Raw genomic sequence first — 25,498 nt, 5'->3', positions numbered from 1 at the left:
AAAAAATCAGAAAACCTGCCATCACATTTTCAAAAATGAAAATTCTGAAAATTAAAGCATCCAGCCATCACAAATCTCAGCCATCATTGCACAAGCTGCCAGTCCTATATCCACCTTGGTCTGGTACTTGCACTAGGACCTTCATTACTAAGGTCCTTTATTTAAAAACATATACACACAAAACAAATAAACAAAAAAACACAGTAAAAAACTCGTCTGAATGCTGTTGCCAGGTAGTCTGATGGACCCTTGCTTCTGGAAAAAAATTCACCCGTTTTGCTGAGGTGACCGATGTTCTTCATGTGTGCAATGAGTTCTGTCGGACTATTTGCATCTTCAGCACAGTGTGTAAGATCTTGGCCTTAGAGGATGTCATGCCATCGGCTTGTCTTTGTTGAGGGAGGACGCAGTTTTCTCTGACAGCCTTGGTTAGAGAAAGGCACACACCCAGTAGGATGTTTTCCTTCCTCCTTGCTCCCCAGTCCCTGCCATAATGTGTAGCAGGGATCTGAGGTATCCCAGCGTGCCGGCCATGATCCAGCTGTCAGTCTCGAGATGTTTATCTGTGTTTTCTTTGGCCTGAGTAAATCCTTGGCTGCTTTTATTAGGGGATGAGTCCCCAGGTCACAGTGGCACAAGGCTCTGGTTTGCTGGAGTCAGTGACTTCTTTGAGAGAAGGTTTGGTGTAAGATCTGAGTAGTAACTGTGCAGGACTTAAACTTCACCTGTCCCTCTCTGGTGCTATGTATGTGTTTTATGCTTCACTGTGAGCCTTAAACTTAGATTTGCTCTCTTTTGGTTTTGACACGTTACTCCTCTGTGTTCCTCTGTTCTCCCTTTCCCTCATATGCAGTGTAGTTGAAAAATCTCTATCTCCATGGCAGGATAGGTCTTGGTTTATTATATTCTTTTAGGCTTTTGCTACCTGCTTGGAATTCTGGTGATTCTCTACTTAGGAAATACTTATGAGTCACTGCATTTGTGCCTTAAGTACCTGTCCCTCGGTTCTTTCACCGAGCTTATCTTTTGACTTGCTCTGTACAGAGTCGTGATCTATCCCTGTATGCTGGGTAGAAGTCTTTCTCCATATGCTCTTCAGTTATCATTCAAGTTTTTTAATTTAAAGGACTATTTCCTTTGTCTTCTGTTTAATTTTTAAGGTGCAGAATTTTTAGTTATCCCTTCATTTGCTGAGTAAAGTTAAAAAAAAAAAAAAAAAAAAAAATCTTTCTAGCAGCACCAAACAAACTTTATCCCAGGTCAGACTCCTAGCCTAAAAGATTCTAGTTATTTAAATATAAAATGCATTTTCAGAGTTTTCCTTAGTTCTTTTTGTCCTGAAAATACCAAGCTCCTGGGGGGGTGGGGTGGGGTGTTATTTATTTTAAAATTCCTGTTGCACAAGGAAACCTTCTAATGGAATCGACGTTAACATGCTTGAGAGTCTGACATAAACTGAAATAAGGCCATTTCATTCTCCTGCAAAATTTAACAGTAGGATGTTTCTTAGCAATTTCTCCTTTTTCGGTGATAAAGATCTCACTATCTTGCTGATTTATGACAGGTTCTCTATTTTGAAAAACTTTGTCTATCCTTTATGGATCTAAACAAGTATCATTGGAGACTTGCACTTATCTCTTCAATAAGAAAACACATCCTCTGGTATATGATATTATTGGACAGATATAACTCAAATTTTGCACCTTGTAGTGCTGGAATCCCTCGTTTTCTTTTTATTAAAAATGGCTTAATTGAATACATCTTGAACATTACCTGAGCTACAGTATAATTTGTATGTAACTGGAAGTAATGAATTTTTCACCATTCTTCCTTTCTGCTACTCAATTTTGCTCTGCTTAAGTAAAAAAAATTAACTAGTGTTTCACATTTTTCAACAGTAGCAAAAAATGCCATGTTTCATGTGTGTGATGTCCCAAAATATGAAATGTTTGTGTAAAAGTGTTGTCTAGAAACTGAGCTATATTAGGTTGTTTTATATACCTATATTTTCAGCAGAAGGTCTGATACAAGATCACAAGTTAGTAAGGTGTGCTGTGCTTCTGACAGTTAAGTCTTTATTAAAATGTAAGTGTCGTTTTTTCTTTTAAATTAAACTCATGTTGGCTGGGTGTGTATAAATAAACCCAGACTTAAGTTTTTTAAACTTTCTTAATGAGACTGTACAGCAAACGTACTTACTTCAAGTAAAACTGTCAGCTGTTTGTAAGCTAAGATACCAGTATGGAGGTCTTGAGTACTTGACTGGGGGGGGGGGGAGTTTTGATTTCTTGATAATAGTAGTTAGTAAAGATGTTCAGGTATCAGTGGCTGCTGAAAAGGTGAGTTGCTTTACTGCCTCTTCTTTTTTCATCTCTTTAAAAGGTTTTTTAATCACTGAGTGTGGAAAAGAAGGAACAGAAAGTTATCATGCATTGCACCCTTGTGTCTTTCAGTATTTTGGTACTACACTTTTATGTGTTCATGAACGTCAATGTATAAAAAAAAAACATTGATTTACCTCTGAGCACACAGCTTGGCCAAGGATGGAATATCATGCTGGAGCGCGGCCAGAGAAGGGCAACGAAGTTGGTGAAGGGTCTGGAGCACAAGTCTTAGGAGGAGCAGCTGAGGGAGCTGGGGTTGTTTAGTCTGGAGAAGAGGAGGCTGAGGGGAGACCTTATTGCTCTCTACAACTACCTGAAAGGAGGTTGTAGCGGGGTGGGGGTCGGTCTCTTCTCCCTAGTAACGAGTGATAGGATGAGAGGAAACGGCCTCAAGCTGCGCCAGGGGAGGTTTAGGTTAGATATTAGGAAAAACTTCTTCACCGAAAGGGTGGTCAGGCATTGGAACAGGCTGCCCAGGGAAGTGGTTGAGTCTCCATCCCTGGAGGTATTTAAGAGACGGGTAGATGTGGTGCTCGAGGACATGGTATAGATGGACTTGGCAGTGATTAACGGTTGGACTCTATGATCTTAAGGGTCTCTTCTTTTTGACAATTCTATGATTTTATGATTCTAAGTGACTTACAAAACTGGCACATCCCGTTTCTGATAAGCTGCTTATGCAGCCAGGACTGATTGTGCCTCTTGCATTTCTCCAGCGGAGTCCAGCAGTGTCCTGATGTGCTGTGCTGTGCAGCGCATTAAGATTTTGTCGTTGTCATAAACAAAAGTCTTTGAATCTGCAGTCCTGCCACTTAATGATTGGCATTACGTGCTGTGCCTTGCTGTAATAGTGTTGATTCAGCACTGTGGGAGCTTTCAGTTTGCTTTGAAAACTTCTAAGGTTTATGTATGCAGGGCAGGGGGGCTTGAGAGTGACTCCAAAAAGACCACAGGCATTTTTTTTTTTTCTGTTATCTTTAGTATTTCTTATCTTAATGCCTTACACAGGTGAAAGATACGATCCTGAGCCCAAGTCAAAATGGGATGAAGAATGGGATAAAAAACCAGCTTTTCCATTCAGCGATAAGTTAGGTGAGCTAAGCGACAAAATTGGAAGCACGATTGATGATACCATCAGCAAGTTCCGAAGGAAAGATAGAGAAGACTCTCCAGAAAGGTGCAGGTACTAAAGTTATTGTAACACAAATTTATTCTGTGAAATTGCTATTATAAAGCTCTTTGACATTGCTGATTATTAGTTACGATACTCTGCCATTTTTTTGTCTGTATGGAGGCACGTTTGGGTTCAATACCTGCTTGCTGGACTTCTTACACAGCTCTTACTGGCCTTGGGGAATAATCTAGCTCTGTCAATGGTTAACTGCTCTTGGCTGCCTTCCGTTGCTTCCCCTAGCTTAGATAGCTGCTAGCAAAGCAGGGAATTTGGCTGAGGTTTCCTAAGCTTTTCCTTGTCTCAGCAATTCAGTTGGTCTTCCTTGCGCCGGTGTACTGGAGGCTGCCGTTTAATGCTAGTTACTCTGAATGCTGAAGTACCAAAGAAGAGGGAGATGTAAAATTGCTTAGACCTGCCTTGACGCAGTGCTTCTTCCTTGAGCTGATGTCAGGAAGAACAGACTGCGGGTGACTTATTTCACTATTTTTAAAAAAACAAACAAACAAACAAAATCTATTTCAGTTGAACCTTCTCAAGAAACTTGTTGTATTTTACATCTGGCCATTAAATTTTTCCAATAAGAAAAAAAATCCTACCCTGCTTCTTGCCTGCAGAAAGAACTTTAAATACATCACGCTTTAACAGGGGCATTGAATTTTATTATCTGGAGATCAAATTCGTACTTAACAGAATCTGAAATTGCTGTGGAGAAAGTGCTCAAGTATATTGAATTAATTCCCTATTGGGAAACAACTTAAAATTCAAATTTGCACTGAGATTTGATTAATATTTTTACAGGAATATCTTCAGATACATTCACGCACATTTTTAATACGTGTGTATAAAAATACACATGCACACGCACACACTTGTATATAGTACAAAATTCAAGCAATTTTGCACAGAAACAAATAATTATAATGGTAGCATTTCTGAGAAAAAGGCAGTATGGTCCTCTTGCTAAGGCATTAATAAATCATAAAACTGGTATTCTTTGCACACATCAAGGTTCCCTCTTAGACCTTACTATCAATAGACTACAAAGAGAAGGGATCACAAGAAAAGTAAACAATTTCAAATTTAGCAATGGTATATTGCTGTCTGCTTTTCTGTACTTACCTTTCAAAAGCAACTTGTCACATGATGTCTGTAAAGCTCGCTATCCACATTTAACGTAGAGGATGTACACTAAACTTCTTTTTTAAATCTTATTTTCTCTGCTTTATTTCTGAATGGCCCCTGGTCTCTTGCTTGCGTTGATACAAAGTCTTGCACCTTCCAGTGTTTTAGACAGTCCTTTCTGCAGTCTAATCTTTATAAGAAGCAGCTTATTTTGAGGACTTTTCCACTGTACATCTCTACCCCAAGTTACACTGATCTTTTTCTCGGGCTAGTACTGCATTTTTCATTTTTGTTTTGGTCTTGTAACCCTTGTCCCTGTCTTATTTTTCTTCCATTTTTTGGTAAATATCAGGTGTGGTATTTGTCTTGAAATTTATGAAAGTAATAAACTTGGGACTCAAAATAAAAGGAGGATTTTTGGGGGGGTGATGTACATGAGCAAAACCAATTTGGTAGTTGCTGGTTATCCTGCCATAAGAAGGAATCCGGGTTGCAGCAGTATGGCTTCTAGAACATTGCTTCGGCTCCCAGCCTGAAATTTCCTTTCGGAAGGTATTTTATCAGAGTGTTGATATGAAGGTATTTTTTTCTACAGAAGGCATCAAAGGGTCTAAGAAGATTGAACTCAAGGTTGTAGAATGTCTGTCTATTTATACTTAAAGATACTGTAAATACAAACCTTATGTTATATTAACAGAATGGTATATTCTGCAGGAAGTTAAATACTGAAACTCAATAGAAACATGAATTTTAATTATCATGTGACTTGAGCTCACAACAACATAACATTCTTTTGTAAATGCTGCATGAAATCCATGCATTGCTGTGTTTTCACACTTCAGCAAATGTTTTTCTAAAACCAAAAAAGAAGCCTCCAAAAATTCGCTAGCTTATTTGTAGCCTCCTGCTATATAACAACATTGAATTAAATTGCCATTTCCCTTGGAAAAGTGACTAAATGGTGATACTCGCTCAGCTGGCAAATCTGCTGTTGTATGTTCTATTGTTTCTATCTTAATAGCTTTATAAATCATTATTACTTCAGTACTGTAAAGCCAATAAAGGTCTTAAAGCACAAAGAATACACGACTTACACGTCTTCAGTGGTTAATGGAATTTGGATGACACGATCTTTACTGCCAATATACGCACCAGAAGAACTTGGCCACACTTCTGGCTTTCTGACTCTACTTGCAAAGCTTGTAGTTTGCACAGAAGAAAAAAAAAAAATGCTTGAAGTAACTAAGAACTTAAGCTGTGACATAGCTGGCTTGAGTTTACAGTGGATTTTGGCGAAACTGCAGTTCACACAGCGAACTCGGGAGAAGCCTAGTCTGCTTTTTTTTCTTTAGAAGAAAAATGTTAGTACTGCTGTGGGGGAATTGGATTCTTTTTTCCAGTAATATATCCCCTTGGAAGTAGAGAAGACCAGAAACAATACCCCATGGGGTGGGAAAACCTCTGGTTTTCTTTCAAAGTGCTTGTTAGTTCTTAAGGGAATAAACCAGTTGCTGCCCTGAGGCTAGCGTTGTATGCTGAAGTTTGATTTTCTAAATTACCTGCTGAAATACAGATGATCTTCTGAAGTATGACACTTCTTCCATAAGAATTCTTAAACTCTGTCAATCCTTGTTTCTCCAGTATTCAGAAAGGTCGATGCAGGTAACAGTGCAAGGAAGCAAAACTTTGAGTACTCCTATAAAAGGATGCAACCGTCACGTTTAAAGGCAACTTCCATGTAAAGGATTAGTTTTGTAGTAGGGTATCATTCAGATAGTCTCAAACTATCAGTAAACTTTTATTGTGTTAAAGAATGTTGTTCAAAAAACCCCATACCACAAAGACCTCAAGGCAAAGAAAAAGAGTGCGTATCCATAGTTTGGTTTCTGGAAGTTGCAACCATGTCCTTCCTTTGCAGAAGCTGTTTTGTTTTTTTTTTTAATTATTTCGTACAATGCTAGCTACAGTTTTTATTTTTAAGTTCATTCTGAATTCTCAGATGAAGCACTGCAATTTTACTATTCTGAGCACAGTAAACACACTTAAAGGGAACATTAATCTGTAATGTTTTTTTCTTTTTTTTTTTTTTGTTAATGTGGCCATTAAAGAAAGATAAAAAACAAATCTCCTGAGACAGTTTGGAAGCAGTACAGGTTGTCATAGAAAATTGAGTATTGTAATATTTGTCCTGCTTTCTGGCATATATGTTTAATTTATTTTCTCAAAAGCTTTTAGACATTTCTTTTGCTGTAGATCACCAAAGACTCACTTTTTTTCATTCTTAAATCAGTGAGATTAATCTCTACCAGTTCTGTAGCAATAGCTCCATTGACCAGACTTTGATGGTTGTCAGTCACTTGCTCAGCCCACAGAACGTGCACGTGGACTAGGCGGACCCTGTCGTGATGACAAGAAGCACCCTGCAGCAGGTTTTAAGAGACTGAGCCTTAGTTGTGATCGTCCTGGTCTGAAATACTTTCAACATGCCTCTAAAAGGCAACATCACCCACGCTCCTCCAAGGCTTTTCGGATGGATGTACCACGTGCACCATGCTAATGTGCAGATCGGCCTTCTCTGGGGGCTTGTATTAAAGTCCTGAGGTCACAAATGAAAATGTGGTCAGTGGTCCCCTCTGACGTGTTTGCGCATGTAGGCAGGCTGGCTGCAGCAATCCGGAACGGGAGCAGCAGGCCTGCCGTTGCAGGGCAGGGCGGCAGTGCCTCGGAAGGATACGGTTAGGTGATGCAATTTGAGCTCTTGTCTGTGTACGGCCGGCTCAAGCAAATGCCGGTAGCCGCTAGGTTGGCCAGCAGCTATAATATTTTTGTTTTAAAAATAAAAAAATTAAAAAAAAGGGACGTGAGCATTTATAGTCACTGATGTTAACGAATCGAGCCATCCCCAGTGGTGAGCAGGTAATACGCAGCGAGGAAATGACATGTGCAATGTATTCCAAAAAGCCCACTATTGTTAACAGAAAACAAAGGCTACCCTCCAGAGTATAGTGCAGTTACTGTCATGTTCCCACTGACAAAGGGGCAGCCTTTCTTAAATTTTGCAGTTTTAGTATTCTAACACATTATTAAAATACGAAAACCTTCCACTTTCAACTATGTTGACAAGGGAATTATTATTTCAAAATATGTTTCAATATATTTAAGCTTTCTCTATGGCAGTTTTCACTGTTATGTACAAATCGTACCTCGATGATAACAGGCAACGTGACCGTTGGCGGGGGGCAATTGATTTGTTTGTGAGAGACTTAAAATATAAAAATAGAAAATGTTAACAGATGAAACAAATATTAGGCAGTGACATCTAAACTTTTTGCCTAAAATGGTGACACCTTTGTTATTTTACATTTTAAGAATAAATGTGTGTTCTCTGATAGAAAACAAATAGTATCGTTGCATTGCATATTTCTGTAAACATTCTTTTTCCACACACATTTTCAGGAATATAAAAGCCTGTTTCTCTGGAAAGGGAAATGAGTTGAAATAGGAATGGAATTCTTGAAATCTGAAAGATAGTACCTGTATTTGGTTCACTGCTTTCTGTCTCTTGGTGTAAGTACTGAGCAGACCTGCCAGCTTAACTTTTTGTTGCTTGAAGTGTTACATAATGTGTGGGGGAGTTCCTGTCAGAAGGTAATTAAATGTACTGGATTTAAATGCTGATTTCCTATTATCCTCTGCCGTGGACTTGCAGTTAACGTTTAACAAAATAACTTGCTTTTCTTCATCACTTTTGTACAATAGGTGCAATGCTGTGTTGCATTATGTAAGGGTAAAACATTTCCTTTCTCAAATCTGGGAAGAAGTGGTGTTTTGGTTACGAACCATCACTACAAGGAACTACAGTAACCCAAACTCTTGTGGCTGAAGCCAAATGTCCACTTAAGTAACCGAGAAGTCCGTCACGAATGGTATTTTATTGCTTTTGTGTTTCTAGTGACAGTGATGAGGAAAAATCAAGAAGAGGTAAATCTCCCAAAGCTGAATTTAAAGATGAAGAGGAGACTGTGACAATGAAACACATTCATATTACAGAAGCTACAGCAACTACCACCACCAGACACAAACGCACAGCAAATCCTTCAAAAACCATTGACTTGGGAGCAGCAGCACATTATACAGGGGAGAAAGCAAGTCCAGAACAGAGTGTTGCTGCTCATAGTGCACAGCCAACAGCAAAGGTGAGACAGCAGAACACGATAATACGTGACTTTGGAAACAGTTTTCTTCTAACCTCTGAGACAATTTCTAGCTTAGGGTAGAATTTTTGTTATGCAGCCTTCAAGGGAACTACTTTATCAAAAATGTTTAACAGGGGTTTTCAAAGGCAATGGAAGAGTTTGATTACAGACTGCCTTTTTGAGTAATTGCTTTAAGATGTAGAATTGTTTTAAATGTAGTCGTTACCATGTTTTACTCTCTTCAGGAAACCAAAGATAAAATCTTGGCCTGAAGTGTGAAGGATTCTCTGAAACTGCACACTTATTGACAAGTTATCAAGTTCTTCAGTTATCAGAAAAAAAACCTGAGCCACTAGCTGTTCACTATTTGATTTGAAATTTAGCCAGGTTCCAGTGATTGGTGGCTTCAAAGACAAATCTACCATCTCTCCAAAACAAAACAAAGCACCCAGAAAACCCAGAGAACTTCTCAGTGTCATTTAAGATGAGTGATGACATCATGAGATGAGATCTATTGTGTGATTTCTTCTTCAGGCTTCTGTACCCTCTGGCAGCAAGTCGTCTAATGACCTGGTTGATCTGTTGTTTGATGGAGCTAGCCAGCCAGTCTCAACAGGTAGGCACGTTTTGGTTTTATTAATGCATATTTTGAACCGTATCTGAAGATGAGCTTGTTTGTTGTTATATAGATAGAGTAGTAGATAAATTGAAAAATGAATACTCAAAAAATTTAGAGCTGCTTAGAACCTTTTGCAGCAAGGTACTGTGTGTGCTATTGCATGGGACTAATAAATGTTAGCAGCGCAAACATTAACTGCCAGATCAGTCTGTCAGAAACTGTGTTTGTAATGCGGTTATTTATAATTAACTCTAAAAGCAAGTGCAATCCATTCACATTCAAGCATTTCTCATAGTGCAATTCAAAGGCTAGGCAGCTGGAGATGGATGATCTTCATTTAAGCTTTCATCTAAAGTATATGGCAAACTTGTTTCTTATTTTGTCTTGGCACTTGGTTGATCCCGACCCTAACACCAAAAAGAAATGGCTGCCTAAAAGTAAAATTATTCATTGTAAAACACGTCCCTTCAGTCTCTAAATGTGCAGTTGAATTTTAACTCCATTAACCTTCATATGGACTTACCCTTCCGCTCTCAAAACGCAGCTTCTTTTTAGGAGTGTGTAAATTTCAGGATTGATAGAGGAGCTCAGGGGTTTGGTAGTTTGCTTTTCAAAATCTAAAACTTTAAAGACTTGTTATGGTGCCTACAGATTCTTAATATCAACAGTTTTGATTATGGCTAGCATGGAATAGAAAAAGGATTTCCATGCATTTGTGGTCTAATGGCAGAATTGGGAGAGTTAACTGTGGGCAGAATTTTTGTTTAAAGATCACTTTGAATAGCAAATAAAATATGAGCGTGTGCCTTTTCGTAGATAGAAACCTTTCATGTAACTAATCTCCATTACAGATAAGCATCTTCCCTTATTATATATGGGATCATATTGACGTTGTTTGTAGAAGTGTATGTGTGTATCCCGGGGATGACAGATACGCAGCTCCAGTCTGTTTTAAAGACAGTGTAAAATCACATGAAACTACCCAAAAATGGCAGCCCAGAGTGGCTGGAGGCCCACGCGTGGGACAAGGTGGCTGCATTCCTGCACGTGCGACGACTGCTCTTACTCACGTCTATCTGAAGTTAGGCTGCTTCTGGGCGTATCGTAGCGGGAACCCCTGTAATATGGCACGCTAGGTATTTCTATTATAATATATGAGCAAAGCCAGTATTATGAACACTCTGTGTGGCACAGTTCCTTTCATCACTGGGCTACCAAAATACCAAAATGCTACCTCTGTAAGTATTTAATAGAATATAAAATACATCAAAACTCTATTGGAGGAGAGGGAAATTGTCATGGTTATTTAGTATCAGAGATCTGTCTCAATCTTTTCTTATTTCTGGTAGGTCTTTGAAACTTTGCGCACTTTTATTTTTGGGAAAGTAGATGATAAAGTTTATATGTATGTTCTGAAATGTGTTAATTCCCAATGGTTAAGAAATAAAATTCATTTCATGCATCTGGTCCTTTATGCACAAATGCCCCCAAATTTAAGGAACAACTTATTTTGTGTTATTTTCTGGTTTATCAACTTCATATACAAAGGTGTTCATTGTGCATTGGAGTCACCACAGTTCCATGGAGTTTTAAGATCCTGGATCAGAATGAATACCCCAAATCAATACTGAAACTTCTCCTATTCAGTTCTTATGGGAAAAGAGACTAGAGCCTTTTTTGGTTTAATTTATGTACATATGTGTATGTTTTTATTTTTATGTATAAACGTAAAATCACATTGAGACTAGATGTTTGCACTTCTAATTGAGCCTTCCCGTATTGCAAACAGAACTATGGCAGCTTCCATATTAAGGTGTGTTTGAATCTTTCATCAGTTCGGTTCTTTGCTGTAGTAAGCCTTTTTCCTTTTTGCCTTTTTTCTTCTTTTTCCAAAGCAGCATTTAGAAACGGTGTTGAGAAGAGGCGTATTACCAGCTGGTCCTGCTAAATAACCTCTTTGCTGACCTGGGAAGGCAGATGGAAAAGGTTCATTTGTAGTGACAGATCTCACATGGGAATCTTTGAGGATAGCTCATGTTGAGAAGATTAGCACTGTCCTTCACGTGCAGGTCACTTGTTATGACCACTGTTCCTTGCAGCACAGGGTGTGGGAACATTCCCAGTGTCAGGCAAGACACAGGGAAAGGGTCAAATGCAGCCTTTGATCTGTCCTGTGAAGGAACTGGCAGGGAAGTCATGTGAATTCAGGGAACTCGGCATTTGCTTATCTATGTATTTTCAGGTGCAGAGATGTGGAAGAAGGTTGGTGAGGCTTGGGGGGTTACGCATTGCTAAAGCAACACAATTTGTATGTGAGGAGGGTGGTTGGTTGCCATAAAGGAGCAATGTGTTTGAGAAGACGTAGAATCTGTGGTTAGACCTGCTGGAAGTAATTTTTTGGTGTTACTGGAGATGAGGTTCTTTAATCTTAGCTGGTGGTACCTTTCTTTAGAGAGTTACTGCATTCAGCTTAAGCTCTGCCACCTCCCTGGAACTGTTTCATTTGAAAACAGGCAATAGAGGTGGAGAAAAAGTTGACTGAAAATGTTAAGGGGTTATTTTGGGTTTGAACCTAGTTCTGTTGTTACAATTAAATTAATCCCTAGGTGTGTTGTCAAACAGCCCAGGGATAATAGGTGTAGCATGAGAGCATTGATTTTTTTTGAGGAGGTGGTCAAGAGTACGTCATCTGTGTTGCTCATACTGATATAAACCCTCAAACCATTAACCTGTTCTGAACTCTGTAAGGACACGTGATGAAAACAATGATTTGAAAACGTTCATTGCAGTAGGCAGAGTAAACATGCTCGGAACAGGTTTTTGGCTTGATATTTCACTGGGTCATCTTACCCTTTTTCGTTCTCAGGTTGCAGTCAGTATACAACTTGTACATAAACATATGCAAGATGCTTATTAGATCACTTCAGAATTTGCGTTGAAGAAATTTCTTCACTGTATGTAAAATCTTCTCCCTCTTGAAAAGGTGGCAAAAGGATTTCAGTAGTGCTGTATTTCTGAAAATTCAGAGAGGCCATCCTTGCATTCCCTTCTCGTGCTTTGTATCATATGCTACACACTTGGCAAGAAAAGACATTTCCCCCTGGAAGAACAGTCGCCTTCCTGGCAATGTCTACAGTAAAATAACATTAAAAAGAAATACAAGTACACATGTATTAGAAAGTGAATGGTTCCTTTTATTACTGCTAGCCATTTATTAAAAAGGAGATGGTTCTAGTTTAATTAACCCAGTTGAGAGCAGCAGATGGGGCAGAATGTCTTGCAGCGATAAGACAATTCAGAAATGGCACCAGATGTTGGAAGCTGTCCCTGGTGGTGTTTGAGTGCAGCACAGATGTTCCAGTCCCACCTGGCTACTTTCTAAGCACTGCAGGCTAAGCAGCTGTGATGTAACCTATATAATGTACGCATAACACTAAAAGCAAAATAATGGAACCGCTGCAGCTTCTTCTAAGGGTGGGACTGCTTGGAGGTGAAATCTTTGAGGACAAACAAATAAGGTCAACTTCTTAGCTTTCTCAGGTCAGTGGAATACCTACTTAAAAGCAATAGCAAGGATAATTTGATGATTTTTTTTATAAACTGTTTTTTTTGTTTATTAAAAAAAAAGGCAGCTTTCCAGTATGGTCTTAAATCTTCTGGTTTTATATCTTGGCTATATTTTTTTTTTTTTTAGTGAAAAATTGTTACTGTGCTGTATTCAGAAGTTAATAATTTATGTGCTGTATACAAATGTCTGGTTGGGAAACTTAATGTTCCTGCGGTAGAAAGGAAGCAAACTTATAAAAAAATGAACACAAATGCAAGCTCTGTCCTTGAAACCCCAATTCAAGATCATTGCAGAATCATTCAGGCTTTAAGTAACACAAAAACTAAATATAAGGCAACGTGTAATTTTTCATAGTAAGAATAATAAATTAACTTTTTTACAATAAGAATGTTTGGCTTTTACATATTATACTTCCAAAGTTTTAACTGTACAAACCGCCAAACTAGTAGCATCCCTCACTAGTTAAAACCTTGTTAACCTTTTAAATCTCTCTAAATTTATTTTTAGAGATAGTGAAAACTTGTGTCTTTTAGGTCTTCCCTAGGAAAACAAAACTGCAAGCTCTGCAAGGCAGTTGGAAATAATCCAGTTTATTGTTGCTCAGGCTTGTATAAATATAGTATGGTGATGAACAGCAAAACCGGTGCCAACTTAGGGAGCAGAATCAATAAATCCATCTTGCCACATACAGAACAGCTTTTCTTCATAAATCCTGCGTGCAGTTGTTGCAATGGATCTTTGCACAATCCTGTAACGGCAGTTGGCTTCCTTCTGTTTCTAGGTGGATCAACCGACCCGTTCGGAGGATTTGCTGATTTTAGTTCAGCTGCTGCTTCAGCAAGTTTCCCATCATCGCAAGGTAGGATTAATTTACAGATTAAAATGCTGTTTAAGGGCAGAAAGAGGGGAAGAGGGGCCACATGGCATTACTGAAAGTCACTTGCCTTTCCAGGGCAAACTGTTTATTTAACTGGACCACGAGTGCTATACTGAGTGAGGAAGAAGATAGCGACTGCTGGCACAGCACGTGTCTCATTGGACCTGAAACTTTTCATGAACTTTATTTCAGAAAAATGGTAGTAGGAGTTACAAATATATCCCTGTTCATCTAATAATAGAATATAAGCATATAGTAAGACTTAAAACATAGCTCTAATTTTGAAATGCACTGAAATAAGATGTGACTTCTGGAGTGGAAAAGTAAAACCTGAAATAACCAAGTGTTGGGTCTGAATGCTGGCTGAAGAGTGCTCACTTAACAATTTTTTAAAAAAGAGCCCAGCACATCCCACTTCTGCAGTTGTGAGCAAGGAGCTATTTTAATTGGAGTTCTACAATGATGAATGCTTCAAGATGACGGGGTTTGTTTCCAAAATCATTGGAAGATTGGCTGTAGTGATAGGACCATTCAGACTATTGATCATCATGGTCTTCCCAGTGGCTTATGTAAGGTTATTCAACTATTTTCTTTGCAATAAAAAGCAGTCATTTTTCTAACATTTCAACTAACAGTTTGCAAGTTTTTCAGATACAGGTAGGTATTAATTATAATAAAAAAAAAAAACAAAACCCTTAGCTGCTCTGGTAGGATAAAAAGACTTGCATGACGTGCTCGAGAGTCTAGTTTGCTTGCTTGTGATAATGCTGTGAACTGAAAAGTTGTTAGAAGGGTTTTAGGCTGCTCTTTATAGTTTCCGGACATGTGCAGAGGGTTCAGATCGGTCTTAAGAACTTTAATAATATGGGCAGAACAGTAAATTAAATGGGTAAGTTGAACAAAACCAAAAGATTGGACCATGCTCAATGGAAAATAGCAGCCCACTTGTGCTAGAAAAATGAGTCCCTAAAGATGTCCTCAGCTCTCACCTGTCTCCTAAGATTTTTTTTTTTTTTTTTTGGGGGGGGGGGGGGGGGGGGGGGGGAAGTTTGTAATTGTTTAGAGAGACACAATTATGTTGGCCTTGTCAGATGGCGTAACGAGGGGAGCCTGAGACAGGCTATTTCCAAAGCTTCCAGTGATGTCTGGGTTACTATTGGGAGGCCTTGTACGTTGGAGGGGAATTTAGTCAAGTTATGTCTTCCATACAGAGTTACAACCTCGCTGATGGCTTTTGAAGTTGCATATATGCATTTGTGGGATGAAGCTGACCAACGCTTTATTTTAGCTTGGCTAAATAACAATTTGTTACAGTCTTTTTCCCTTTTAGGAGAAGCCTATTAAATAAAAGATATCCAGATCTTACTGAAGTCAGGCCTGAACAAGTCCCTGCCAATCACAGGAGCAAGATTTGAGTAATGCTTGTTGGGACAGCGCTCGGTTTTGCCGCTGCCTGGTTGCGTGGCATGCCATTAGCGCTGCTGTGTGCCCATAGGGTTGGCCCAGTGCACGTGCGGTCATTTTGCATGCAAACGTACTAGCTATTCCGTAGGCACGGCCACTGCCTGAAAAATGTTTCCCTTAAAATTGGACTGGAAAAAAAAAATATGCTGGGAAGCCACCTAAAGCAATCAAATTCCTTCTGGTAGAGTGCTTTTGGGAGCCTGCAGTGGTACCCAGACAGGACAGTGCTGCAAACAAACATGGAGTGGAGGGAGCTGGCTGGCCATCTCTTGCCAATTAATTAGCAGTTAATTTGGGCAGTAGCGGTGTTTGTGACGAGGGGTTCTCACAAGGGTCTAGGATTAAGTCCCGAATGAGAAAACAATAGCAAAGAGGTTGATCAGCAAACCAACCTGCGAGCCAGCTTTTAGTCAGCGTGTTTTTATCTCTTCCTTTATTTTGCTGTGTTGGGAAAACTGTGCCGGGCATGGATTAGTTAATACACCTTTAATTTGCTTGGCAGGAAAGAACTGCTCTAATTTTTTTACAGGCTTTCTTAGTCAAAACCAAGTTGTTTTGCAAACACAAAGCCGCCTACTATGCAAATAATTTGTGTGTTAATACAGTCTAAATTGATACAATCCTTTATCTGCATTAACATGATTAATCTATTCCAATCACCATTATGCAAGGGACAAGGAGTCCTGTGAAATGATTAATCATTCCTGAACAGCGTAAGCCCCTCTAGAAATCTTTTCCTTCTTGATTAATCATCTTTGAAGTTCTACTGAAGGAGCAAAACCTTATCCCTTTTACCCCCACTTCCATTATTGGTGCTCAGTGCACAGGTCTGAACATAGAAGCAGCACACTCAGCATTTACTTATCTATCAGGAATATTTAAAGTAGGTTTTAATTTTTAATATGTAATGCTAATTGAAACATTCTAATATAGCCCCTCTTTGTGAGGGAGATCAAAGCAAGTGTTCTAGTAAGGCCCTAAGCTAATGAATATTTGTCCACTTTGTGCACTGAAGTTGTTGGCAATACTTGGATTTTGCGAACAGATTTACTCTCCTACTATTCTTCAATTCTAATGTATTGGTGAAGATGAGGATGACCAAAGGCTGAAGGTGCATGTTGGTAAATATTTACACGGAGTGTTAAAGACTACTGCAGTTACCTTTTGAGAACTAGCCATGGTAAAAGTTAGCAATTGGAAACTGGCACTAGATTCATCTTCCCCAGCTTTACATGTTTGAGTCTTCATTTGCTCATCTTAAGAAATTTAAGGGATGATTTAACTGTTCATGAGAACTGAAAGTTCATTTCATATGGCAATGACGTTGCTTGGGACTTAGCTGAAGTACTGAAAGTACATCAGTGCCGTAACCAAAAAGCTGACCTGGACGGTGGCCCAGACTTGGACCAAGAGTCGCTCTGTAACAGTGAGAGCTGTTTAAATGGCGTTGCTTTATTTTTAGCGTCTCCTGTAGATGTTTTTGTAAGCTTTTCTTCCCCTATCACTCCTGTGAAGTAACCCTTTTCTTGTTAATAGAAAAACATGTGTTTTTAAGGGAGATAACATCTCCCATTTGACTCAAAGGTTATGACATGTTCTCAGTTCACTGGTTTGTGTCCCTGGACATCTGTGCTCCCGAAATAGGTACCCTTGCAGTTGGCTACAAACAGCTTATACTGTTAGGCTCTTCACGGTAAGATACAGAGCGAGCTGTAAGTTGCTGTGTTTTGATTTAAAGGCTTGTCTACAAAAACCCTGGTATATTGAAATGAAAGAAAGTTTAAGTGATGAACTAAGAGTTCAGCAAAGCTTCTGCTGAGCGAATTGTTAGATCCAAGATTGAATTTCTGCTTCAAGCCAAGGCATTTAGTTCAGGAATCAAATTTAGAAAACTTAATGTGTTTTATGTGAGCACTTCATGGAATGGGAAGAAATTATTCCTTATCACCTCAAATAAGAATTCCTTGGCAACCTGCTTTCAGAGTTCTGGTTTTTATTCTCCTCAGCATTGTTTTATACAAAGAGCTACTAATTGTATATAAATGACTTTTTAAGTAGTTGTCTTTGTTTATCATGATGGAATTTGCTTTGTCAAGTGGCTCATTCTTGACAACTGTTGTCTCAGCAAATACCAGAGCACTGAGATATAAAGTTGATAAATGTTATCAAAGTTCGAGGTGTTGTTTTGACTAGAGCCTCCAATCTACTCCTAAGTTATCTTTCGGTCATATTTCAACTAAAGAAAACCTGTCCCTACTTGTCTCACATCCACAGGTGACATTCTCAAACATCCTTCTTTCTGTGCACGGGTGTTTCATATTTCCTTTGCTACCTTGTTAAAATTGTTGGAATATTCATGAGAGGGAATGATGTCCAGATGGAGGTTCTACCTGCAGATGTTAATCTGGACGGACACAGATCAGCTCTCATTTGTTTCAGTTCATGGAATATGGCATTTGCTCAGTGCCTTTCTCCAAGTCTTCTGCCTTTCTTGTCTCTGTCTTCCTTCCTCACGCACTGTTGCCTTTCCTTCAGGTACCGCAACAAGTGGAAATGGAGACTTTGGTGACTGGAGTGCCTTCAACCAAGCTTCTCCTCCTTGTCCCAGCGCTTCACCTGGAGACCTCTTCAGCAGCACGGCACAGCAGCCAGCTATAGAGCTCTTCAGTAGCTCACAGCCAGCTTCTGGCCAGCCTCCAACTGCTTCAAATTCTACTGATCTTTTTGATTTGATGGGCCCTTCTCAGGCAACCATGACCTCTTCACAAAGTATGAATTTCTCTATGATGAGCTCCAATGCCGTGGGCATCAGTTTACCCATGTCAAGGTCACAGGTATGCTGCTATTTGTACAGTTTGCTAATGACCTTCCTCAATTAATCTTTTGCCTTCTCCTTAATCGCAACTTTGAAAATTAATCCATTCCACTCCTGGAGCCCATAGCTAGTCACTCTGATGCTGCGTTCAGCATTTTGTGGGAAAGTTTTGTACAAAAATGTTTTGCGTAGCCTCCTAAAAAGAAAAGGTGTCAAATTTTCTTGAAAAGCCTCCTTTTATAAGCTAGTCTTCTCTGAGATGATCTCCATTGCTCTATGAAGTGTTGCTGCTTTGTTGGGGAAGACGAGGTTGATGATATTTTAAACCTTAAAGCCATCCTCCACAGAATTTTATAGGTTTCCAGCCTCAAGTAGATAGAGGGTGAGGACTGGTCTGTTCTCCAAAACACAGAAGTGCCTGCTTCAGTGGAGAGTGTTTTTGGAAACCTTAACAGGTTAACTTGGAGTTAGGAGGAAAAAATCGGTATTTTTAAGTTCAAAACTTGACTGCAGATGATCACTGTCATTCCACATATTGATATGGGAGCTTGATGCTAGCTTACAAAATACTCTTTTAACCCATAATGGCGCATGGCAATGCTGCTTTGGAAGTGCACGGCTAAAAATCTCATTGCCTTTTCGTTGCATTCTGTCGAAAAATTAACACTTCTTGTTTACTCTTGGTAAATTGTTTCAAGTGAATCCCAACAAACTTTTCTTTTTTAGCCTCTGCAAAGCTTGAACACTATGATGCCGAAGCCTAACCCTCTTTATAATGCAAGCACAGAGATGGCCCAGAAGAGCGCAAGCAAAACTCTACCCTCAACTTGGTCAGATCCCAGTGTAAATATCAGTTTGGACAATTTAGTACCTGGGATGCAGCCTTCCAAACCCCAGCAGCCATCACTTAATACTATGATGCAGCAACAAAGTAAGTGATTATTGCGCTGTTTTGCACGCACGCGGAGCCCTGTGCATGTTTGTAGGTTGTCCTTGAGATGGAGTATTCTGCCAGTTACTGTTTTCCTACGTTTAGTCGTAATTGTCTCTTGAACTACTGCAATGTTTCTGCCACAAGTGGTAGAAGGCTGGTATCTGTGCATGGTTTTACTGTAGAGTTTGCACCATTGCTGTGTCTTGATTTCAGGCTTCCTGATCTCTAGAACGTCTCTAGAATGTGCATAGTAGCATGTATTGGTATAAAATGCTATTTAAAACTTACACAAGTTTTTGAGGCTTCACATAGAAAATAGGAAAACGAGCGAAATAGTTGGTTTTGGCCATCATCTCTTTGTTCACAGCAGTTACCACATAAGTTTCTTAAAATACATGAGCACCTTCAGCATCAGATTCTGATTAATGATTTTTGCATCCTGGTCTCTTTTTTGCAGATATGCAACAACCTATGAATGTCATGACTCAAAACTTTGCAGCCGTGAACCTCAATCCTCAGCCGAACATGATGCCTGTTCGACCCCAGACAAGCCCGCTGATGGGAGGGCCCATTCCTGTGGGGATGGGAATGCCCAGTGTGATGTCAGGTACGATGGGAATGACCTCCATGGGACCCACGCCTATGATGAACCAGGGAATGATGGGAATGAACATGAACATGGGAGTGCCAGCTACAGGAATGGGTTTGACGGGCACAATAGGAATGGGGGTACCCAATATCGCTATGACCTCTCTGACTCCTGGGACTGTACAACCCAAGCAAGATGCCTTTGCAAATTTTGCCAATTTTAGCAAATAAAGATTGTAAAATAAATAAATAAAAAGAAATAAAAATTAAATAAATGGGCAGACTGAATGAAGGATTTTTAGCTGCACAAATATAGCTGGGGAAGGGATGGAAAACACTGATCAATACTTTTTTTTTTTTTTTTCTTTATCAGTTAAAGTGTCTACATAAAGAACCAAAAGCTATTTTCTAAATGTTGAAATAACTAGTGTTCAAATTCTGGAGAGGTGAAAGGTTCTTCTAAGGAATGCGTTAGATGATTTTGCAAAATAATTTGTATTGAGACCATCAAAAAACCTTTCCTACGTAGAAGAATCAATTTTAACTTTGAGACTTGATGGAAGACTGGAATGGGGGTTGGGTAAAAATGTTTGAATCTAATTTTATACTTTTCTTTTTTTCTTGAAGAGCTTGACTTTCTTTTCCCCCCTCTCCCTGATCGCTTTGTCATAATTGGATCATTCCTTTTACTACCACTGAGTCCACAATTGAAGTCACTCAAGTACTATGATCAGTTTTTTATAAGAATATATATTTTTGTCCAAAAATGGCTTACATATGTGATTATGGCTAATTCAAAGGGACCTGGAATGTATATATACTTTTGCTAATGTTCCAGCCACGCTGCTATATTGCTCAAATTTTTATGGTAAAAATCCTCTCTCAGCAATTTGGTGATCAACAGATTTTTGGGGTCTTTCCATGCTTCTGTTGTTACAACCGATAGCCAGTGCAAGTCTGGGAGAAGCTTTATCCAAGACTGCTGGAAGGTTTCCTTTCAGAAAACTCCAGAAAATGCACTTTCCTGCAGTTCTTTTACAGTGGCAGTTAGCGTCCTTTGTACCACCAGGATCCCTACGGAGCCACTGGTTTATGGCATCGGCAGCAGTCAAAAGGCAAAAATACTTATTTTTTGCATCTTTACAAAAAATAACAAGGTGGATTACACTTAAATTATGTAAATCTATAACTCTGCCTAATCCAACAGCATTGGATCTTAGCTTTTATACAACATTTGGTGATTCTTTTGTGTAAATATGGCATTAGCAGCTGTGGAATCCAATAGAGGAGTAAAAAATATATATATATTAATAAAGGAAACCTGTAGCAGTCAAAGATTTTACTGATTTACTGAAAACAAAAGAACAAATTAAGGTTTTGGGGTTTTTTTTGTTTTTCCTTCTGTAATTCTGCATTTAAGTTCACATGAATCATGATTCTAGAATCTGGAATACAAAGACATTGTTCTATTCACAAGCTGGGAATATTGTTAAGAATAAGCACTATACTATAGGTATGAAATTTATTGCCTCCCTTTTCTTATGTTGGATTTCTTTTTTATTATTAAATTGATAAAACTTTGTTTCCATTGTATTCATAATGTTCTGTTATACATAACATTAAACTGTTCATTAAAATCAATGTTGGGCTGCTTTTCCTTTCATTCCATTTGACGTTTATGAGAGCATTTGGGAAAAAAAATAATTATAATTTGGGCAAAGTAATTTTTATAAATAATTTAAAATTGTTTAATGACTTCTTATCTGAAGCCTTTCCTATCTGGCTCTACTGTTAGGAATTAAAAATGAAGCAGGCAAGATATCCTGACCCGCTCCAGCCTTGCTAATGCTCCATCTACAACATTTCTAATTAGGCAGAAATTCATGTACTTCAGCTAAGTGGTAATGAAAAGTGATTCATTTGCTGAATAAGAGATGAGAGTGAGTGTAATTAGCTGACTGCGGTTTTTAATCTTTCAACAATTCAATGTGTTTAAATTAGTTTCAAAGAATAGGAGCTTTCAAGTGTTGTTACATCAAAGTAATCAAGGCAGGCTTTAACGGCTGAGTAGGAGAGAGCGCTCTGGTTCCCGTTCTGAAAGCTTTAAACTTATTTGGAGTAATCAGCTCCAAAAGCTCTAGTTCTAACAGATGGGAGGATTCAAACTGGCTCAATAGATGCAAAACGGTGGTGGGAAGAAAGCTGGTTCCTGGGGCGGTAGATGGGTGGCGAGGAAAACTAAACCTGGAGTCAGTGCTGCTATCTTAGTCGTGCCGAAGGGGCGCAGAGCTGCTCGCTAGTCCTCAAAGGTTTTCGGGTGAGCAGGATGAGTCTATTTGTAATGCTGTCCTTGGAAGGAGTTTAGCTGGTTGAATAGTTGGCTTGGAGTTGAAAGATCATGTCCTTGTTCAGGTTGCTCGCATCTCTTCAGAGGACCCATTCATTTAGCTTCTCGTCAAGAGATTAATTGTAATGAAGCACGTGTCAGGGGTTAGAATAACTCCAGCGGAAAACATCTGGTCAGCCTAGAGTGGATCTTTGCGTCCGTTATGTCTTAGTCAAGGGTACGCGGGCTTACGGAGCAGTTGTAGTACTGAACCGATTCACTGCCCCCACCATGCGTTGGTCATCTTCTGGATCAGTATCCTGATCATGAAGAAGGTTGTATGGAGCGGGAAAAGAAGTTTTTTCAGCTGGCCAGATTGTCTGCAGGTGGATGAGAAGGAAGTCCTCTGAACCAAAGTAAAGATCAGACAAGAACCCAGCCCGATTCCTTCAGAGCGTGGGCCAGGTGCGTCCCCAGGCAGCTGCAGGCGGCGGGGCTGAGCGCCTGGCGCAGGGAGGTTGCAGCCCCTTCTCTCCCCGAGTTCGGAGGCGGATCAGCGCAGCGGTGCTTAGCAGAACAGGGTTTACATCTTCAGATAAAGACTGACTATAAAATGGGTTGTGTTTGCTTAAAACAGTATTGAACTTGTTGAAGATGGATATCATAAAATGTTTCCGTCTCTGATATTTCAGGTACGAGCAAAATAATGTATTAAAAATAGAAATTATCTTTCCAGGTGAAAATACAAATGAGCGACTGTGAGAATGATGACGGATCTGCCATTTGTCAGCTGCTGCCTAATATACCCCAAGTCATGCTCCTAGTTAGTCTGACTCCTCTCTTCACGTTTAAAGCCAGGTCCAGCGGTAACTGCGGACTGTCCAGCAGCCCGGGTTTGGCTGGCTGTGTCCTGCCTGCCGTGCTGCCATACTGGTGTCTGTTGGCGTCCTTGCTCTTACTCTACATCCCTTAAAAAAAACCAAAACTGTGCTTACGTTATCATGGTAGCACCCAAAGCGCGGAGGCTGGCAGCCCCAGGCCGTGGCCTTGTCGCCGCTGCCAGCGCAGCCCCGTGCTCTGCTCGCACCAAGCTGAAAAGCAGCAGCTGGTGGGAGTTTGGAGCCTGCAGGGAGCAAACGGAGGGAATAACGGTTTGTCTGGTCGTAAGAGGTAAACTTCTACCACCACTGGATTCTGTGGCTTCTAAACGTCTTCAGAGTTCCGTTAAAATTGGCGAAATCCTTTGGAAAGGATGCCTGGACGTACGAGGAGACGGGGCATCAGAAGCCATCCCTGTGCCTGTACTGGGGGAAGCGCTCAGCGTGTGCGTCTCTGCGCGCAGCGGTGCCGAATGCCAGCGCAGGTGCGAGCTCAGCGGTGACTACAGCATCCACCGTCTTCTGCGGAAGAAATGATATTCAAAACCGCTAAACAAGGGTATTTATAGCAGCATCTGTTTCAGCTGTATCTGTCAGCTAGGAGCGGTCTGGCACCGCTCGGGGGGGTCATCAGCGCCGTGTTTACATAATGCAGGCAGGCGGTGGGTACCCAAGGTGATGGCAAGGGAGAGGGTAACAAATATCTAAAGACACTTTTTATTCTCAGAGGCCTTTGCTCCAGGAGTCACTCTACAAAATTGCCTCCGTGTTCCTCTGGGCACGACTGTAAACGCTTTTATAGCGTATGACACTTCATAGTACCGTCACTTCGTTCTGATGAAAGCTTTTAATGAAGATGTGATTTTTTTTTTTTTTTTTTAATTTTCTTTTCTTCCCCCCAATTTTTATTCCAAGCCATCACTGACTAAAATTCAGCTTTGTTTCAAGCAAAGCCACTGGGTTTGCACACGCATTGAAACTCTTCGTTTTAAGCTAAATACTTAGTTTGACTGCAAAGGAAACTTTTTTTTGGTTAGCACTCAGAACTGCCAGCGCAGTAAGAAATCACTTACCGTACAGCTCCAGGTACTTGCGGACAGCTTAGACTGGCAAAAACTAAAAGTATGAATGAGAGAATTGGAAACTAGATACTGAACACCTAAATACTGAATAAATACCTAAATACTGACTAAATACCTAAATACTGAATAAATATTCTGCCCACAGCACAGGACCAGTGGTTGCCCTCTTCTCCCCATACCGGTGACTGAAGCGCGGCTCCATCGTGGGGAGGCCGGGTCCTGCCCGCTCCTCCCAGGCTGCTGCGGGGGGATGAGATGGAGCCAACGGCCACGTTCCCATCGGCCGGAGGCGAAGAACCAGCCTGAGCCTTCTTCCCCAAACCACCTGGATTTGGAGCTGTCTTAATTTCAACCACCCCGGTGGCTCCCTGGGGGCGGCTGTGCTAGCCGAGGCCTGCCCTGCGGCAGCCGCTCTTAGCGCTTTGAGGAGAGAAGAAAGGCAAAACCAGTAATTTGCAAAGACAACGAGGTGAGCCTGGTTAATGTTGCGAGAGCGGGCAGGCTGGCCTGTGGAACGGGTAAGTCAAGCTGTACAGCGTGTTCAGCGATCTGGTTACAGTTTTATCTGGCTGGGGTGCTGTGGAAGTTCGCTTCTCCATGTGAAATGTCCTTTAAAAACTGAGATGTGGCTCGTTTTCATTTTTTTATGTGCTTCTGCATCCGCTATTCAGCTAAGGAAAGATGAGAGGTAAGAGAAATTCTACCGAACGTGGAAAATGAAGGAAGGTGCCGCTGCAAACTTCGTGTTTCCCTGGAGGGCTGCAGCTGGGGGTTCTTCACGCGGCGAAATCCAGGTCTCCGCACCGATGCAAGGGCTGCGTGCGGCCAGCGCGGCCAAGGCTCGGCTCCGCTTTCAACAATGTCTTTACTCCTCCCAAATTTGACTTTTTTTTTTTTTTTTTTTAATCATGCCATAAGGTACTGGTTCAGTAATTAACGGGTTCTTTAATAGAGCTACAATTACTTTGTTTCATGATAAGGGGAAAAAAAAGAACGCATTCCAAGACACAGAGCTACTTTCGACATCTGGGAACCTCCTAACAGCTGGCTATCTAATGAATATGCATCTGCTTAAGAGGCTGTAGGCCATTAATAAACCATAGATATAAACCAGAAACAATCTTTGTCAGCGTCAAACGAGATGGGGTGCAATGTGCTGTGAAGTGTCACCGTCACATTGAATCGCGGCGGGGAGGTTAACTCGCCGTCGCTCCGTACCAGCGGCTCCGTGCCGGAGCTGGGCCGGGCTGGCCAAGCTTTGCGGGTGCTTTCTGCCGCATTTTGCCTCCTTATTTCTCCTGGTACCAGTTGTGTTTGAGGCACTGGTGACCTTTTATTTGCAGCTCCAGCTAGTCTGGCTTTTTTGGCTTGACAGAGGAGGGCGCGGTTTTCCCCGCAGAAATGATCGGAGCGACACCGGACTCGATCGCGTGAATAAATGATGGGGAGAAGGCACAGGGATGCGATAAAA

General features: G+C 40.4%; 1 protein-coding gene across 7 annotated transcripts in view; it reads left to right on the top strand.

Moving 5' to 3' along the window:
- CLINT1 (clathrin interactor 1) overlaps positions 1-24,808 on the top strand; it is a 58,051-nt gene extending 33,243 nt beyond the window's left edge. Inside the window, exons 6-15 of one of the 7 annotated variants that reach the window (XR_014229444.1) lie at positions 3,393-3,567; positions 8,633-8,876; positions 9,411-9,492; positions 13,845-13,922; positions 17,940-18,238; positions 18,946-19,150; positions 19,611-19,760; positions 22,804-23,504; positions 24,173-24,545; positions 24,699-24,730. Coding sequence is in view for 4 of the 7 variants with exons in the window: in XM_082323839.1 (XP_082179965.1) it covers positions 3,393-3,567; positions 8,633-8,876; positions 9,411-9,492; positions 13,845-13,922; positions 17,940-18,238; positions 18,946-19,150; positions 19,611-19,972 (1,445 nt within the window). In the remaining 3 variants the exon portion in view is untranslated. Of the gene's footprint in view, positions 1-3,392; positions 3,568-8,632; positions 8,877-9,410; positions 9,493-13,844; positions 13,923-17,939; positions 18,239-18,945; positions 19,151-19,610; positions 21,324-22,803; positions 23,505-24,172 lie in introns of those variants that run through there. The other 6 variants (XR_014229442.1, XR_014229443.1, XM_082323841.1 and 3 more) reach the window with 6 other exon arrangements.
- The last annotated feature ends 690 nt before the right edge of the window (positions 24,809-25,498 follow it).

The sequence above is a fragment of the Platalea leucorodia genome, assembly GCF_965183815.1.
Source record: "Platalea leucorodia genome assembly, chromosome: 11".
In the NCBI taxonomy this organism is placed as follows: domain Eukaryota; kingdom Metazoa; phylum Chordata; class Aves; order Pelecaniformes; family Threskiornithidae; genus Platalea; species Platalea leucorodia.
This window is presented reverse-complemented; position numbering and strand designations above follow the sequence as displayed.